The sequence below is a fragment of the Gekko japonicus genome, unplaced genomic scaffold, assembly GCF_001447785.1.
Source record: "Gekko japonicus isolate JY-2015 unplaced genomic scaffold, Gekko_japonicus_V1.1 scaffold1430, whole genome shotgun sequence".
In the NCBI taxonomy this organism is placed as follows: domain Eukaryota; kingdom Metazoa; phylum Chordata; class Lepidosauria; order Squamata; family Gekkonidae; genus Gekko; species Gekko japonicus.
The window spans coordinates 181,706-200,361 of NW_015176014.1; the positions used below are offsets into that span (position 1 = coordinate 181,706).

At 48.2% G+C, this 18,656-nt stretch overlaps 2 protein-coding genes across 4 annotated transcripts in view; one reads left to right on the forward strand and one right to left on the reverse strand.

Annotated features, from left to right (window-relative positions):
• The window catches only part of ARL16 (ADP ribosylation factor like GTPase 16), a 4,294-nt gene extending 3,116 nt beyond the window's left edge, over positions 1–1,178 (reverse strand). The window contains exons 1-2 of the mRNA XM_015426564.1: positions 1,059–1,178; positions 346–404 (exon numbers count right to left, since the gene is read on the reverse strand). Of these exons, the coding sequence (XP_015282050.1) occupies positions 346–404; positions 1,059–1,146 (147 nt within the window). The 5' untranslated portion in view covers positions 1,147–1,178. The remainder of the gene's footprint in view (positions 1–345; positions 405–1,058) is intronic.
• A 126-nt stretch (positions 1,179–1,304) lies between these two features.
• HGS (hepatocyte growth factor-regulated tyrosine kinase substrate) lies at positions 1,305–18,231 on the forward strand. 3 transcript variants are annotated; one of them, XM_015426549.1, is made up of 21 exons: positions 1,305–1,413; positions 5,613–5,697; positions 6,485–6,560; positions 6,761–6,853; positions 9,586–9,709; positions 10,654–10,706; positions 11,682–11,750; positions 11,903–12,027; positions 12,298–12,376; positions 12,476–12,574; positions 13,030–13,125; positions 13,701–13,739; positions 13,832–13,975; positions 15,483–15,696; positions 16,013–16,185; positions 16,342–16,482; positions 16,754–16,931; positions 17,055–17,188; positions 17,435–17,539; positions 17,734–17,829; positions 18,067–18,231. In XM_015426549.1, exons 1-21 carry the CDS (start codon positions 1,377–1,379, stop codon positions 18,178–18,180), a joined length of 2,274 nt encoding a protein of 757 aa, XP_015282035.1. In that variant the 5' UTR covers positions 1,305–1,376; the 3' UTR covers positions 18,181–18,231. The 3 variants fall into 3 exon arrangements, with proteins under 3 accessions (XP_015282035.1, XP_015282036.1, XP_015282037.1); XM_015426550.1 differs by having other exon boundaries at positions 15,486–15,696; XM_015426551.1 differs by having other exon boundaries at positions 10,669–10,706.
• Positions 18,232–18,656: the final 425 nt, after the last annotated feature.

Sequence of the window (18,656 nt, forward strand, 5' to 3'; positions counted from 1 at the left end):
TATATATATATATACACACACACACACACACACACACTCAAGAAAATAAGGGTTAATAGACAGTAATCATAGCATATAGACATAGGCATGGGCATCTCAGCATAGCTGGTCTCCATCAAAAGACAACTCTCCAAAGTAAGTTAATCCACACAAGCACAGGCAGGCATGACTAGCAATGTTGTTTGATTTCTATGGGTCTAAAATGTTAGTTACCCAAGACTGCAGCAACATTACTTATACCATGCTTTAGATTTAGCAATAAACTCGAAAAGGCCAGCTTAATTTGAATACTGTGGTCATACTGCGCCAGTCAGAACCACTCAGTCGAACACAGAAGGGCCATACCGTAGGCAGTGTGGGGGGTGGCTCTCCAAGATCCTTGGCCCCATCCCTGGAGCTCAGCTGTTAAAGAGTTTGTTAAGGAAGATAGGAAAAGGATGAGTAGATTTTTCAGACAAGAATGAACTGTGAACAAGAATGTATTGAGGCATAACTGTAAGTGCATAAGAGGTGACCTGTTGGATCAGGCCAGTGGTTCATCTAATCCAGTATCCTCTTTTAGGTAGTGGCCAAATAGCTGCCAACAACAAACAGGCCAAGGTCTCTCCCTGATGTTGTATCCTAGCACTGCTATTCAGAGTCCAGTAGGGACCAAGAGAGCAACCAGGTTTCCGGGGTATGAGCTTTGAAGAGCCAAAGCTCCCTTCTTCAGATGGATGGGGAGGTTGGAGTTAATCATCACGGCTAGTAACCACTGAGGGAACAAATCCTCCATGAATCGCCTTAGTTGCCTTTTAGGCATAAGCCACGGCAAACCGGCTTATCTTTGAGATGCCACCAACCTCGCGCGTGTGTTGTAACCGACACTCTCCTCCAATTTGATAAGCATTAAGTGCCGACAGACAGACACAAGAGTCAAAGCCATTCCCTCCTACCATCCGCAGCCACCCAACAGACCAGATAAGCGAGCCTCGGCTAAAACGACCCTTCCTCTTCACCTCCCCCAACAATTTAGCCTCCCCCCCCCCCAAATTCTTCCCTCCGGGGGGGAGGGATATTCTGCAGCCGCTTGACCAGCAGAGTCTTGCCAGCGCCCGAACCGCCCAGCAGCAGGAACATGGAACCACCGCGGCCGGCCGTTGCCATAACAACCCCGCGCGCCCACCCTCCATTCCAGAACCAATGAGCCATGGAGAAGGCCGGAGGGACGTCAAGGTCACTTGAATTACAAGCCGACCAATCGCCAGTCAATGCCACGGGAAAACCCGCCTCACCGCTAAGCGGAAGCCGGAAGTAGGGCCTAGGCTGCGGAAACGGGTCCGAGGCGAAACATCAATCTGCGGTCGGTCCGGTCTGGTTCTGAGACGGGAAGCACAATGGGGCGAGGTGGAGGAACTTTCGAGCGGCTTCTAGGTACGGGATAAGAGGGAGGGAGCGAGCGAACGAGTAAGCCCCAGGTGTAGACCCTCTTGACCCGCCCTTTAACCTGTGACCTTTATTCTAATTCCCTTGTGAGGTTGAGACCTCGTTTCTTCCTCCGCCCGATCCTGTATTTATTGGGGCAGAGTTAGTGCATGAGAAAGATCCACGCCCATAACCCATATATGCTCTACTCCAGCTTCTGTTCTTCGCCAGCTTCTCTGTTTAAATACCCTTGTCTGTTCACTATTGAATGAAGGGCTCATCTCTGAATCAGGGTTGTTGTCGTTTTTGTTCCGCATGGAAAATCTGTCAGACTTCAATGATTTAGCTTGAGGACTAGGAAGGTAACGAGATGGGGGAGGGGGAATTTGTTTATTGGCCCAGCATATGTGAGTTTTTTTAGCGTTGTTGACTTCACTGTCATGCTAACACTCAAGCTCTGCAAGGTGACTAACAACCAGAAAGTCACAGAGTAGGTACTGAAATTAGGACTGAGTCAAGAGGAGACTGGATAATGCATTAAGGTAAATGTTAGATAATAAAATATAGGAGATCAACTGTGAAGTGTAGACCGCTTGTTATTTTCTGAAAGTGAGGCTAAATGAGATGGTTTGATTACTATTGCATAACATTATCAGCAAGCAGGAACCTTTCCCTTCCTTGAAAGCCCCCATTACCAGTCCATTTTTCCTGCCTCCTATCTTTCCCATCCACCAGCCAGCTTACCTTTATCTTCTCCCCATCTTCAGTTTTCTGCTTTTCTATACCCTTTACCTGGGAAAACTATGATCCACTTGTGTGGTACTGGTTTCCAGGGTGGGCCCAATTGCAAAGTGGGGAATCTGCAAGAACTTGGAAGGGGCACCCTTTCCCTCTGCCTGGCAACCTCAACCTTCTCTGCTTCCCTTCCATCTTTTATCTGCTCCTCCATCTTCAGTTATTTTAAATGTTTATTTACTTCATTTATAGCTCATCTTTCACCACAGTGGGGACTCAAGGTATCTTGCTGCATTTTCCTCTCTTCCATTTTATCCTCAAAACAACCCTACGAGCAGGGGCAGACTTGGAGCAAAACCCCTGGGAAAGGGCCCTTCCCCAAGCCTCTCCTGGCCCTACTCCAAAGGAGGAAGTGGTAGTCTGTCTGACCATGCCTCTCCCTCCCAAAGGGGAGATGGAAGGAGGGAGGAAGAGGTAGCCTGCTTAGCCAGTTAGCTGAGTGCTGCTTTCCTTGACTCAGGCAGGTCTAGAGGAGGCCAGGTGCTCCCTCCCTCAACTTGCACGGGGCTCAACTGTGCTAAGCCAGGCAATGCCCACTGCCTCACCACAGGGCTTGGTTGGTTACCACTGCCTTCTGCCTTGTGTTGTGCTGGGCTCAGCTAAGCTGGCTGCTGACTTGCACAGGGCTCAGCCAACCACCACTATCTACTTCACCTTGTGTGGGGCTTAGTTGGGCTGGGCGCCAGTGTCTACCTTGACTCAAATGGGCTGAGGCAGACACTGCCACCTCCACCATGCTGCCTTTTGCTCTGTCTGCCCTGCCTCATTTCAGGCTGGCGGGGCACTGCCCCTGCTGCCTTGGGTGGGTCAGGCTCAGCCATTTTGTCAGAGGACTGGCTGGCCCACAGAAGATGAAGAGATTGGATTTATACCCCACCCTTCACTACCCGAAAGAGTCTCTGAGCGGCCTACAATCTCCCTTCCCTTCCCCACAGCAGACACCCTGTGAGGTAGGTGGGGCTGAGGGAGCTCTTTCAAGGACTGCTCTTGAGAGAACAGCTCTGAGAGAACTTGTGACTGGCCAAAGGTCACACCAGCAGCTGCATGTGGAGGAGTAGGGACTCAAACCTGGTTCTCCCAGATTAGAGTCCGCGTTCCTAACCACTACACCAAACTGACTCTCAGGAGGTGTCCAGGTGCTCTTAATTGTCAAATTTGGCCCTGCCTGTGAGGTAAATTATCCTGAGAATGTGTAACTGCCCCGAGGTCACCCAGTGAATTTCCAGGGAAAAATGGGGATTTGAGGTCCTAGTATGAAACTATAACCAGTACACCACACTGGCTTTCGTGTGGTGGCTACTGTCAAGCATTAGCAAGCAGCCAAATTTACATGAGTAATGCAAGTTGTGTGGTGTCAGATCACTGAGTATTTCCTGCTGGGCCTGGTTTAGGCTTATCAAGGTCCGGCGGGGGAATCGTATTTCTTGGCAGGAGCCTTGCCGCGGGGACGGCTCCACGCGCTGCCCCCGCCGTCGCCAGGATGTGACGCTCCGCGTCGCTCTGGCAACGGGACTCCAAACAGCCCCGTTGCCAGAGCAACGCGGAGCGTCACATCCTGGCGACGGCGGGTGCAACGCGTGGAGCCGTCCCCGCGGCAAGGCTCCTGCCAAGAAATACGATTCCCCCGCCGGACCTTGGTAAGCCTAGCCTGGCTGCAATGAGTTCTTTTTCAAAGGCCAAAACAGCCCTGGAAAGGTCCCTGTCACCTCCCTGCCTTTTACTGAAAGAAACCAAGAGGATGTTCTTGTTTTGAGGGGATTTATCCCCCCAGTGTTGGTTTTTTTTTTAGTGTTTTTAGATTTTTCTGCAAATCTGGGGGCTCCCCCAAGTTTGAAGAAAAATCTACTTTTTCTCAGTGTGAGCCCAATCCACAGATTTAGATATCTACAGATCTGCCCACACTTGAGAAATAGGTATATAGATTGATGATGTACTTGCTGCTCTAGAGTAATGTAAACAAAAAAGAGGTGTTCCAAGGAGTATATAATCCATGTTTCTCTAGTGTGGGAGTCACTTGAGGAGGGAAAAGGAGAGGCTAGTATAACAGGATGAATATGCACAAATACAGTTACCAGTAATGAGCCTTTGTTTCACTTATGAAGAAAACGGAGTTAAGCCAAAGGCTATATGAGTACTTGGGAAAAGGGCATTCTGGGAGTGGAGCCATTTGAGGTTGTAGATGATTGTGGAACAGTGGAGAGATTACAGCACTGCAGGAGTGCTGTTTGAGGGACAAATAGCTGCTAAATTACTAAAGCTTGGGAGACTCATACAGACAGCTGATCATGTAGCAAAATGGACTTCGTTCTGAATAATCACTGTGGAGAACTACAAGCAAATGTCAAACAGGCCCAGTCATAGCTGTCCTGAGCTCTTTGTAGCAAAGATACTTGTAGCAAAGATACTTTTGGGGTTCAATGTGGCCAAGAGCAAGGTGATGGGGTTCAATGTGGCCAAGTGCAAGGTGATGCACATTGGAGCCAAAAATCCTAAATATAAATGCACGTTGATGGAGTCTGAACTGGCAGAGACTGATCAAGAGAGAGATCTTGGAGTTGTAGTAGATAACTCACTGAAAATGTCGAGACAGTGTGTGACTGCAATAAAGAAGGCCAATGCTATGCTGGGGATTATTAGGAAAGGGTATTGAGAACAGATCAGCCAATATCATAATGCCCCTATATAAATCAATGGTGCGACCTCATTTGGAATACTGTGTGCAGTTCTGGTCACCACACCTTAAAAAGGATATTATAGCTTTGGAAAAAGTGCAGAAAAGGGCAACTCGAATGATAAAAGGGTTGGAACACTTTCCCTAGGAGGAAAGGTTAAGGCGCTTAGGGCTCTTTAGCTTGGAGAAACGATGACTGAGGGGTGACATGATTGAGGTTTATAAGATTATGCATGGGAAAGAGCAGGTAGAGAAAGAGGTACTTTTCTCCCTTTCTCACAATACAAGAACTTGTGGGCACTCCATGAAATTGCTGAGCGGTCGGGTTAGAATGGATAAAAGGAAGTACTTCTTCACCCAAAGAGTGATTAACACTTGGAATTCACTGCCACAGGAAGTGGTGGTGGCTACAAGCATGGACGACTTCAAAAGGGAATTAGATAAGCATATGGAACAGAGGTCCGTCACTGGCTATTAGCCACAAGGTATAGATAGGGACTCTGGGGCAAGTGATGCTCTGTCATCTTGGTGCTTGGGGGGGGTCAACAGTAGGAGGGCTTCTAATGTCCTGGCCCCACTGGTGGACCTCCTGATGGCACTGGTATTTCTGGCCACTGTGTGATACAGAGTGTTGGACTGGATGGGCCTTTGGCCTGATCCAACATTGGCATCTCTTATGTTCTTATGTTCTTACCACTTGATCAACTCCAGAAGTCCTAATGATTATTTCTATGTCTTGCAGATAAAGCTACCAGTCAGCTTCTGCTAGAGACAGACTGGGAGTCCATCCTGCAGATCTGTGATATGATTCGTCAGGGTGACACCCAGTAAGTGCCATAATCTATGCCAAACTTTGTGTTCTTCACTCTGGGTCCATCCAGAACACTTTGTGGTCACAATTGTATCCTTGACAAAAGGCAGAAGGCTGGGAAGGTGTTATCTCATTTTTATCTTTACAACCACCCTGTACAGTAGGTTAACCTGAGGGGCTGATTATCCATGAAGTAAGGATTTGAATTTGTTTTGTCCTAAATCCACTTCTCCAGCCATTGTATCACAGTGACGCTTTATAAGACTAGCCATCCAAGGATGCGCTACAGTTAGTGAAACACCAACGTTTACAGAAAAATTGTTAACACCAAGTGCTAAGGCTAAAGATAAAATCTATTCTAGGTACTTTGCTTTGCATATGGAATTGGAGGGTTTTTCTTCAGAAACTAGTTACAAGCTGTTAGCAAAGAGGATTCAGTCCCGGCATTTCCCACATCTCCTAAGAGCAGAAACACTTAATAGGAAATGGAGCATATTTTTCTTTAACCACATAGCAGTTCCTGCATTTAAATACAACACCCATACGTGCAGAATATGCTCAATAATGCAGCGTGACTAATTTTGACTAGTTCATTGACTATTTTAGGCTAGAGCAATGACAGGTCTGTGAACTTTACATATAGCACTTGTCTTTCTTGCCTCCTTCACAAATTTTGCACGTATTGTGAATGTTGATGTTCATTTCACTGATACAGGGATTCTGGAATGACCTAAAAATAACTTGCTTTCATTGCAGGCTTGGTTTAGGCTAACCTGGTATTCTGTCTGCTTTTTATTGTTTAGGGCTAAGTATGCTGTGGGTGCAATAAAGAAGAAGGTCAATGACAAGAATCCTCATGTGGCTCTGTATGCACTAGAGGTAACCTGAAGGGAATACTGCCTCTACTGATTATAGTCAGTCTCCCTTGGCATATGGGGAAATTGTCCTCCCCCATTCTTGTAACAAGTGGAACCAGCAACTTAAAGAAGAACTAGGCCTTATGCTGTTATCATTCTTTGAAATAAATTCCTTGAACTGCAGTCAGGGACTCTACATATTCTTTCATATTTTCCTTGTAGGTTTTGGAATCTGTGGTAAAGAACTGTGGTCAGACGGTCCATGATGAAGTGGCTAACAAACAGACCATGGAGGAACTGAAGGAATTGCTAAAGGTAGTAACATTTTGACCATTTCTCCTTTGAAAGAGTATTAGAAGAAGCCTCAGGAGAACAGAAAACAGGCTTGAACGTCATGTATCTAATTCCCAAGCTGGCTCCAGCATGTAGTTTAAAAAATCCACACAACGGGGTCATCTGTGAATTGCCAGGCAACTCTCTATAACATCTCTGGCCATCTGATATATGGAGCTTCAAGCTGAAAGTGCATCGTAGTGAATCTTAGACCTGACAGCAGTGTTTGACACAGTTGACCATGATCTGTTGACCCAACACCTCACCGACGTAGGAATTCTGTGGAGTAGCTATGAAGTGGCTTACCTCATTCCTCCAGGGTCAGGGACAGAGGGTGGTGCTAGAAGAGAGGGTGTTACCTCGCCACCCTTTTGTGTGCAGGGTCCCTCAAGGGGCAATCCTCTGTCCAATGTTATTTAACATCTACATGTGCCCCCTTGCCCAGTTGGTGCAGAGTTTTGGGCTGGATTGTCATCAGTATGCCGATGACACCCAGCTATATCTATGGATGGATGGATGGATACAGCCCCATCTATTCTGGCTGAAGGGCTGGAGGCCGTGGTTGGGTGGCTGAAATACAGCCAACTGAGACAGAATCCAGCAGACGGATTCAGGAGTGGGGTGTCATCTCCTGGCTGTTCAGTGCACCTTTAACACCAGCACCGACCACCAAGAGCTTGGGCGTGGTTCTGGATACCTCCTTATCAGTGGAGGCCCAGATCACAAATGTTGCCAGACTGGCGTTTCTCCTATTATGCCAGATCAGGCAACTGGCCCCTTTCTGTCTTGCCCTGACCTAGCTACAGTAATCCATCCAACAGTCACCTCCAGGTTAGACTACTGTAACTTGCTCTACATAGGGCTATCCTTGAGACTGACCCAGAAATTACAACTGGTCCAGAATGCAGTGGCCCGGGTCCTTACAAGGACCCCTTTGACAGCACATATCCAGCCGGCGCTTCGCCAGCTGCAGGTTGAATACCGGATCAGGTTCAAGGTTCTGGTATTAACATTTAAGGCCCTAAACAGTCTGGGGCCAACGTACCTACGGGACCTCCTCTCCTAGTAACCCCGAAGGCCATTACTCTCTGGGAATCAAAACCTCCTGTTGATCCCTGGTCCAAAAGATATCTGGTTGTCCTTGACCAGAGCCAGGGCCTTTTTGGCCCTGGTGCCAGCCTGGTGGAACTCTCTGCCTAGTGACATCCATACCCTGCAGGACTTGGTGCAGTTCCACAGGGCCTGTAAGACAGAGATAAGAGCATAAGAGAAGCCAATGTTGGATCAGGCCAATGGCCCATCCAGTCCAACACTCTGTCACACAGTGACCAAAAATACTAGGTGCCATCAGGAGGTCCAGCAGTGGGGCCAGGACACTAGAAGCCCTCCCACTGTTGCCCCCCCCCCCCAGCACCACAAATACAGGGCAGCACTTGCCCCAAACCGAGAGTTCCTATCTATACCTTGTGGCTAATACCCACTGATGGACCTCTGTTCCGTATGTTTATCCAATTCCCTCTTGAAGCCGTCCATGCTTGTAGCCGCCACCACCTTCTGTGGCAGTGAATTCCATGTGTTAATCACTCTTTGGGTGAAGAAGTACTTCTTTTTATCCATTCTAACCCAACTGCTCAGCAATTTCATTGAGTGTCCATGAGTTCTTGTATTGTGAGAAAGGGAGAAAAGTACTTCTTTTTCAACCTGCTCTATTCCATGCATAATCTTGTAAACGGCTAGGCCTATGGTTGAGGACAGCAGTGGTTTGCCATTGAGTTTGGCCTACTTCATTCCCCCTCCCGCTTCAGGGGAAAGGGTATAAATTGGTATCCAATGCCATCTGAACTAGATGTGATTTGTATTGTATTGTTTTAACTTTTTAATTATTTTAAAACTAATTTAACCATTGTTGATTGATTAATATATGTATTTGTTGAATGTTGTACACCTCCCTGAGCCCTTTGGGGGAGAGCAGTTTATAAGTTAAGTAAATAGATAAATCATTTTTACCCAGCACATTGAAATTTTAATTTCCCACCACCAAATAGTTTGCACTGTTTTCATTCCATTTTCAACTATTAGAGTTCTCAGTTTTGTTTAAGATAATTGGTTCTTGATACCAAGAAATTATCTCTTTATATATATTTATTTACAAAACCGTTTTCATTGGTAGTGATATTATACACACCTTCTTCCCATGGTTTTAGTTCTTTACCCATGTAAAGGTGAAGTCAGTTTTTGAGCCTACCACGCAGAGGCTAGTTGAGAGAGACAGCAGGGGAGGGGGATATGCTTCCATCCCTCTTCAGCAACTCAAAGAGATGCAAATCGGCAATGAAAGTGATTTCAATAAAAAGAAGCCAATGCCTTGACCAGTATCTTTGATGGCATTCTTCTTTTGTGCTACATTTTACTGTTTATATGATCTTAGATTCTGATGAGGTAAGGACAGTGTTTTCAGTCACTGAAAAACCTCTTAGGTTAAACTTCATGTTCTTTCCCAATAGATTTGAGTACAAAATCCTGCTTTGGCCACAAGTAAAACATTTAATATAGAGGTGTTGAGGGGGGGGGGTGTTCTAATACAAGATGGAGTGGGAGACAATTCTGAATGTTATTTCCCAAATAGGCATTTTTTTGTGGTCATCTTGAAGGTTGCAGTTTACTTTGCTTCCACTGGGCCTAGTGCATGATTCTGATTCTTCCCATTTCTACAGAGACAAGTTGAGGCCAATGTTCGTAATAAAATCCTCTACCTGATCCAAGCCTGGGCCCATGCCTTCCGCAATGAGCCCAAGTACAAGGTGGTGCAGGACACCTATCAGATCATGAAGGTGGAAGGTAAGGAACTATGAGGGTCCCTCTGTTGTGTGGGTGGGGCACCAGAGCAGGCTGCAGATGTCTGGCAAGGGATTATGAGGGGCTTCTTCTGCATGGCGTTATTGGTGCTGGGGGTAGTCTTAGTTGTCTGCATTTTCCAGTCTCGGTGGTAGTAGGTGCCTCACTTCTTGAACCTTCTGCTGAGCTTGCAGATTAGCAGCCAGTCCCTTAATGACTACTCTGGCCTGGATGGCCCAGGCTAGACCGATCTCATAAGAACCTTGAAGCTAAGCAGGGATGGCCCTGGCTAGTATTTGAATGGGAGACCTCCAAGGAACACCAGGGGCATGGCGCAGGGGCAGGCAATGGCAAACCACCTCTGAACATGCATGCCCTGTCAACATCTCTTGCCTTGAACAAACCCTACAGGGTTGCCATAAGGCAGCTGTAACTTGACGGCTCTTTGCACCATCACCACCCTTAATGACCAGTGTGGGAAGCATTAATGCATCAGCTTATGTTGTTGTTCTAAGCCTGATGGGTAGTATGGTTGATGGACTACAAGGAGTGCGTATAAACTTGTTGCATTTTGTTTCAAGGGACTGTGATTATTTACGTGCTAAGGAATAAGCCCCAAAAGTACAGTGGCTGCCACTTGATTAGACAGAAGCCATTTGCAACGTTACAGCACTGCATATTATGTTGTGGGTCAAAAGTCCCATAAGATTGCATTCCGAAAGGCTCTTTAGGCTGTGTCAGGCATCTTAATCCCATCTCGCTAGTGTAATGTGACATCACACTGAATTTGGTTAGAAAAGAGAGAGATTGGAATAGGTTAACAGTTTGCATTTATTTGACAGTAGAAGGCAGAGCTGGGGATAGAACTTGTGCAATCCATCAGGTCAGATGTGCAAGTGCCCAGGCTATAGTGGTTGCAGTTCAGAATGACAATGTTAATCTTGCAGGTCATGTTTTCCCAGAATTCAAGGAGAGTGATGCAATGTTTGCAGCAGAAAGGGTGAGTGTTTGGAGTGGGGGAGGGGGAGCTCCTGTAAAGGGAAATTACTTGTAGTTTTCTAGTAGTAATTATGATCTGTCAGTACTGTTTCTAATACCGTATTTCTGTGAGAGATGTGAGTATTCCAGCTGAACGGCCCCCCACCGAGATGCACTGACCACAGCAGCAGACAGTAAACGTATAGAGTAGGGGTGTCAAACTCATTTGTTATGTGGGCCGGATCTGATATAAAATGTCACTTTGTCGGGCCGGGCCATGTGTGCCATAAAACGTAATGTCAGGCACCAGAAATAGAAACTGTATAAAGGACAGCAGCTGGTAAGCTCTGAGTTGATGTATCCTCACCACAAGGCCCCATGGTCTGGGAGAGAAGTACAGAGGAAAACCCACATAGGTGAACTGGAGATGCAGCATGGCAACGCAGGGCAGATGCTCCCGCGATGCTTGACTGCTGCAGGCGAGGTTGTTCTGCCGTGCTGAGGCCACAATGGAGTGGCTCCACCCACTCCCCCCCCCGCCAGCATTCCCTCCCTTGCATCAGTTGCTCACGGGCTGCCTAAGAGGCCTGGACGAGCCAGTTCCAGCCCACAGGCCTTACGTTTAACACCCCTGGTATAGAGTATCGTACTGCATCTGTAACGTTGGGACTGTGAAGTGGGGTCCAAGAGAACTGTTCATTTCCCTCCTAACTCCTCTCCCTCTCCACTGCCAATTACTTTATGGCTCCCATGGGGTATTCTGCTCCTGCAGTCATTATTTATTGGCACACAGCAGAACAGCTTACTCCCTTCTCCAGTGCCTACAGCTTCTGGGATACAATTACAGATCGGGAAGAGCCTTCTGTTTTTAACCACCCCTTTAACAATACACATTGAGCTAATATGTGCAGTTCTCCCATCTCTGTGGCTTGTCCGCAGCTATGATCTATGTTGGTTGTTTTGTTACCCCAGTCACTTCTCTGTTTCTTTATGACAGGCTCCGGACTGGGTGGATGCGGAGGAGTGTCACCGGTGCCGAGTCCAGTTTGGAGTGGTGACTCGCAAGGTGGGTGGTGTAGTTCCCTATCCTGGGCACCCTTTGCTGTGGTGATGACATGACGAAGGCCATGTTGAGGCAGCAGGAGGGTACTGGAGCCATAAGCTGGTGTTTCTCTAAGATGATCAGCTGCCACTTTGATCTGTCTCCTGTGTTCACAGCATCACTGCCGGGCATGTGGACAGATCTTTTGTGGAAAGTGCTCGTCCAAGTACTCTACCATTCCCAAGTTTGGCATAGAGAAGGAGGTGCGAGTGTGTGAGCCCTGCTACGAGCATCTCAATAAGTAAGTATTGGGGCTTGGCTAATAGAGAGCAATCTTGGTACTGAACTTGTGGGAAGAGTGGCATGTTGGCATTCTTCTTTGGTGCTTATGTCTTAATTGTCTATCCCGCCCTTCCTCAGAATACATGACTTATAACAAATCAAGTGGCCACAGTTTAGGAGCTGTTGAGTATTTCTCTCCCACAGCCTCCACACATGTTGGGGTTAGAAAGCCAGCCGTTGTGTTCTGGTCACAACCTTGTTGCCTCTTCCTCTTTCTCTCTCCATGTAGAAAATCGGAAGGGAAAGGAACTGGCACCACAGAGCTTCCCCCTGAGTACTTGACCAGCCCTCTTTCCCAGCAGTCTCAGGTAAGCACTTGGCTATGTCAGAGAGTTAGGGGGTTCTTTGATTTGTCCACTCAATTCCTCTTCCTGGTTTACATTGATTACTGCTTGTTCTGGCCACAGATGCCCCCAAAGCGTGATGAAACAGCATTGCAGGAGGAGGAGGAACTCCAGCTGGCAATTGCACTATCCCAGTCAGAAGCAGAGGAGAAGGAGAGGATGGTTTGTGTTGGGAGAATGACTGGGAAGGGGTGTGTGTGGCTGTTTTCCATGACATGAATGCTCTTGAATCTTTTTGGCTGCTCAGGACATTTTTGGGGCTGGATGTTGTGTGGGGTTCTGTAAAGTAGGATCCATTGGTTGTAACTGACCCAAAACTGATTCCAGGCAATGTGTTTTAAAGAAAGTTCATAAACTATAATTGCGTCCAATAATTTAAATGTTATACCGATTTTTACATGTGATTGTCTAATTAAAAATAATAATCAACTTATAATGAACAGGATAAACTAATTTCAGCTCTAATTGCAAACCTGCCTGCCACATACTATAATGAGACGAACCATGGAGAGTAGCCTGGTTTAATGCCCATATCCACTCATTCCGTGTTCCTGTCTAGTTGTGGCAGGCTGGGGATCAAAATCCACTCCCATATTATCTTGTGTTTTCCTCTTCAGAGGCAGAAAACTACATATCCCACGTACCCCAAGGCTGAGCCAACACCCATCACTTCATCTGCCCCTCCAGTCAGTACCCTCTATTCCTCACCTGTGGTAAGTATCCACCCAGCTGGAGTGATTTGCCAGCAAGGGAATGTTTCTCAGTACTTGCTGGCTAAAACCTGGAAGCCATTCAGATCAGCATGCTCCCTGCTATGATTCAAACAGTTCTCTCATCACTCATAACATTTCTGTGGTGTTTTGGCAAGTCTTGTCTCAAACCACTTAAAGGATGAGGGTGTGTGCTTTCATCCCACAAGTGGCTTTGCTACTCAGGGTTCCCATGCCTTCAGGCTCAGAAGAAGGAATCGTGCTATCTCCCATTGCCCGTATTTCTCCAGTAGCTCCTAATGAGGCATATTGGGGGTAGTGTTTCCCCTAAGCTGAGTTAGTGGGAGCTAGCTCACAGTATTTTAGCCTCCAGCTCACCCATTTTTGCCTTAGCTCAGGAAGGATGGCTTCAGAGCAAACTAATTTATGCAGCAGCCAAATCACTCGCTCACAACTTTAATGCCAGGAGCTCACAAAGTAGGATTTCTGCTCACAGGACTCCACAGCATAGAGGGAACATTGATTGGGGGTGCTCTTGATTTTTGCAATTGTAGTGAATTCCATGTGTGTCATTTCAGAATTCCTCTGCACCTCTGGCTGAGGACATTGACCCAGAGGTAAGGTCCGAGCCCCCTAAATCAGTTTGTAACTGGTCTTAGTGAGACTGCGACATCTCAGTTATTTTCTGTTTCCCGATGTTTCCTGACAGTTGGCTCGTTACCTGAACCGCAACTACTGGGAAAAGAAGCAGGAAGAAGTCCGCAAGAGCCCCACCCCATCAGCCCCACTCTCCATGGGAGAGCCAGCTGCCCAAACCGCGGAAATCCAAGCTGCTCCACTCAGCATGGTGGAAGTAAGTAATAGCCTTCTCTCCTACTCTATTAATGGCATAGTTCCCTCTTAGCTTCTCTAGGGGGCTCTGGAACACAAAATTTTAGATTCCAGCTCAGAGGTTTCTGTTTCTGCACACAAAGTTCCCCCCCTCCATTGGAAACAATGGAGGATGGGGGCACCTGGAGCCTGCAGAATTGGAACCCCTGGTCCAATCTTTTTGAAACTTAGGGGGATTTTTGAGGACAGGCACCAGCAGCTTTGTTGCAAATTTGGTGCCTCTACCTAACCCCCCCCCCCCCCGAGACCGAGATATTCCCAGATCAATTCTCCATTATAGCCTATGGGGACTATTAACTATAATGGTCCCAATAGGCTACAATGGAGCTGGGGGGAAATGATATATTTTTAAAATTTGCACAACCCTATTATGCTTTTCAGTATGATTTGTAAACTGCCTTGAGTCACAGGGAAAAGTGGAATATAAATATTTGAATAAATAAGTAATTCAGGCAACTTCCTGTTTGTTAGGTTAGTCAGGGTTCTGACAGCGACCGTTCCTCCTCTGTTATACTTGACCTATAATGCTGGTTGTCATATTTCACTAAAAAAACCCAAAGTAGACTGCAAGAGTCCCCCTCTCCCCGCAGTGTGCTCTAAGGTTCAGCACAAGGCGATAGTCCAAGGCCAGGACTACCAATATAGTGGAATGGGGTGGGTATACCTGTTTTCCAGAGGCCAGATCTAACAATGTAGTGGAAAGGGATGGGTAAACCTGTTCTCGGGAGGCCAGGTCTACCAATCTAGTGGAAAGAGGAGACCTGTTCTCTGGAGGCCAGGTCTACCAATGTAGTGGAAAGGGGTGGGCTCATGACTTTAGAAGAAGAAGAAGAGATTGGATTTATACCCCGCCCTTCACTCGGAATCTCAGAGTGGCTTACAAACTCCTTTCTCTTCCCCTTCCCACAACAGACACCCTGTGAGGTAGGTGGGGCTGAGAGAGCTCTTTCAAGAACGGCCCTTTCAAGGACAGCTCTTGTCAGAACTATGGCTTGCCCAGGGTCATCCAACAGCTGCAAGTGGTGGAGTGGCAAATCAAGCCCAGTTCTCCCAGATTAGAGTCCACACACTTAACCACTGCACCAAACTGGCTCTACTACTAGCTTTTTTCACTCACAAGATAGAATTTCTGCTCACAACACTGTGGAGCTTAGAGGGAACGTTGATTTAATGGGTGTTGCTCAGTAAAGAGAAAGTTGGCCTGGCTGCTTCTTTTTCAAAGTGGTGCCTTTTGTTTTATTGTACCCCAAATTGGGGTACCAAGGCACACCAAGTCCATTGTTCTGTTCTTATGGGGATCGGATTTCGGGCTTTATAGGAGATGCATCCACTGAACAATCAAGGCAAGGGAAAAGAGTGGTCATGTTGGCTAGGCAGAAACCACTTTGGAGAGGTTTTATGCCAGAATTGCAGGCTGAGTTGAACTAGGAATTGGGGCTTCCAATTGATGGTCTCTCATCTCCCCACAGCAGCAATATCAAAATGGTGAGACTGATGAGAGCCACGAGCAGTTCCTTAAGGCCCTCCAGAATGCTGTCACCACCTTTCTCAACCGCATGAAAAGCAACCATCTGCGGGGCCGGAGCATCACCAATGACTCGGCAGTGCTCTCACTCTTTCAGTCCATCAACAGCATGCACCCCCAGCTCCTGGAGCTGCTCAACCAGCTGGATGAGCGTCGCTGTATGTCACCAGGGCCCCAGTCAACACTACAGGCGGGAGGGTTGTAGCAGGGCTGGGATCCCCCCCCCCCTTTCTCCACGTAGAATCACGGGAGGCTGATCAGCTTTCCTGTGTGCTTCCAAAGGCAATATGCACCTAGTGCCGTTTTTAGAGTCTGGGTGGGATGGGGAGATAGTTTGATGCCTTTGGCCCTTGCCAGCCTTTCCACCTGGTCCTGTAAGAGCTACAGATCTGTGGATCTAAATTCAGTCTTAAATCCTAAGGGAAATGTTTGGGTACAACTGGGTCATGAACAGGAATGTGGTCTTCCCATCAGTGTACTATGAGGGACTTCAGGACAAACTTGCCCAGATCCGGGATGCACGGGGAGCCCTGAATGCTCTGCGGGAGGAGCACAGAGAGAAGCTGCGCCGTGCTGCTGAAGAGGCGGAGCGTCAACGGCAGATCCAGCTAGCCCAGAAGCTGGAGATCATGCGACAGAAGAAACAGGTGAGACCCATGTCAGTGCATGCGCCAGGGAAGTCTAGTGTCAAGATTGGGCTTGCCATTCCTTATAAATGGTTGGTGAGTGGTGGTACCTAGAAGAGTTTTTTGAGGCCTGACGGCTGTGATGGCTGATACAGTGTGTCCTTCCATCACGCATAGGAATACCTGGAGATGCAACGGCAGCTGGCCATCCAGCGCCTTCAGGAGCAGGAGAAGGAGCGCCAGTTACGGCTGGAGCAACAAAAGCAAACAATCCAGATGAGGGCACAGATGCCTGCTTTCTCTCTGCCTTATGCTCAGGTATAAGAGGTGGAGAGTCCAGGGATTACTCTCTTCCCCCTCCTTCCCCTGCCTGTTTATTATACTGATGCAATAAAGTATGGGAGAAACTACACTGATGCAATGAGAATTGCCGTTTGGGTGGGATGCATCAGACAGAGGATGGAAATTCTCCCAGATGTCTCTTCTGCAAGCCATGCTGGGAATCCTTTTGGATCGAAAGGTGAGATAGAAATGAAATGGCCATGTTGGCCACCCGTCTGTCTCTAACACTGCCCAATGTCACTTTCAGCTCCAGGCCATGCCTGCTGCTGGCGGGGTGATCTACCAGCCGTCAGGCCCAACCAGCTTCCCAGGCACTTTCAGCCCAGCAGGCTCCGTGGAAGGGTCTCCGATGCACACAGTGTACATGAGCCAGCCCGCCCAGGGCAACGCTGGTCCCTACACTGCAATGCCTGTGGCAGGAACAGGTGAGACAGTTGGGAGGAAGTGCTATGGAAGTTCAACTGAAGCTTCTAAAACCAGGCTAGTAGATCAGTTGTTGACCTAACGCTCCCTCCCCAAGATTACTTGTCTCTCTGTCCTCGTTTCAGATCCCAACATGGTGAGCACCTACATGTACCCATCAGGCACTAATAGCGCTCAAACAGCTGCACAGGGGCAAGCTGTGCCCACCACTAATCCTGCCTATTCCTCCTACCAGCCTACACCAACCCAGGGCTATCAGGCAAGTTTGCTCACTTCTACCCCAGTATCAGCTGTTGTGGAAGGTGGGGCGGGGGGTGGGGAGCACTAATTTTGCTGGGTTTTGAGAAGCCAGAGGTCCTGCCCAGACGCATTGTCTGGCTTGTGAGTTAAGTCATGCCCATGGCATCCTGGGAAATTGGAATAACGTGCCGTTTCTCTGCCGCCACGCCGCTGTGTGCTCAGAGCTTCTGCATCCTTGCCTATTTCTGTCTTCTCTACCTTGCAGAATGCAGCTGCCCCCTCACAGACCCAGGCTATCCCTGCCATGACACAGGCTCCACAGTCTGGCGGCACAATCGGCTACATGGGCTACCAGCCCTACAACATGCAGGTAGGAAAGTACTACTTACTGCTGTGGATATAAGGGTGAGTGGCAAGGAGGAGTTAGTGGGCAATTTCTTACCAGGTTTGTATAGAGGCAGGGAAATCCCACCTGGGATTGAAGTGTGTGTCTCTGTGTGTGTGGGTGGGTGGTGTTCTTGGACTGATACCAGCTCTGCTTCCGCTCTCCTCTCTTCCCGACAGAACCTCATGTCAACCCTCCCTGGCCAGGATCCCGCTTTGAGTAACCTGCCACCCCAGCAGCCTTACCTATCAGGGCAGCAGCCCATGTATCAGCAGGTGAGTCTTGACACTGAGGGAAGTGGCCCAGTACTCCATTCAGCCGTTGATTTTTATCTTGCTGCTGTCGTGTTAATTGGGGGAGGGGTGCCCTGAATTCTTGCACGATTCCTGTCAGCCAACTCTGAGGGCTGAGAGATCGGGCAGGAGCCCTTTGCTTACAGGAGGCTTGTGTAGGCACAGGAATGTTTCTTGAGCGTGGCCTATTTGCTAACCTCTGTGGTTGTCCCCTTGCAGATGGCACCCCCTGGAGGACCTCCGCAGCAGCAGCCACCTCCCCAGCAGGCTCCAGCCCAGGTGCAGCAGGCACAGGCGGGCAGTGGAGAGGCTCAGCTAATTTCCTTCGACTAATCTCTCATCTCAAAAGGAGGGGGAGGGGTGGGTTTCTAAGACATTGAACACTACGATCTCTTGGGTCACCGCTGTATTTGCTACACCACGGCTGTTACTCTGCACCATCCCCTCAGAGGAATGGAGAACTGAGCCTCTGTTGTTAGTCTCCTTAGGGCCAGCAGTGTTCACATTTCCTTTGGGCTTCTCCTTGGTTGGGACGTGATGGTGGCCCCCTAGCATCACTGGAGCTGGGTAGCAGACCAGAGAGCTTTTAAACCACTCACTCCTGTGTGCACTCCTACGGAGCCAGAGACCTTCCATCTCTTCTGGGACTACAGCATTTAAGCATGCTCCAGAGCCTGAGTAAATGGGATCCAACCTGCAGCATGGCCTGAGCCTGCATCTCCCCCCCCACCCCCTCTTAGTGCCCTGTATGGTTGTATCTTGCCAGTCAAGTGGCCTTCACTCTAACTATCCCCTTCCCCCCCCCCCAC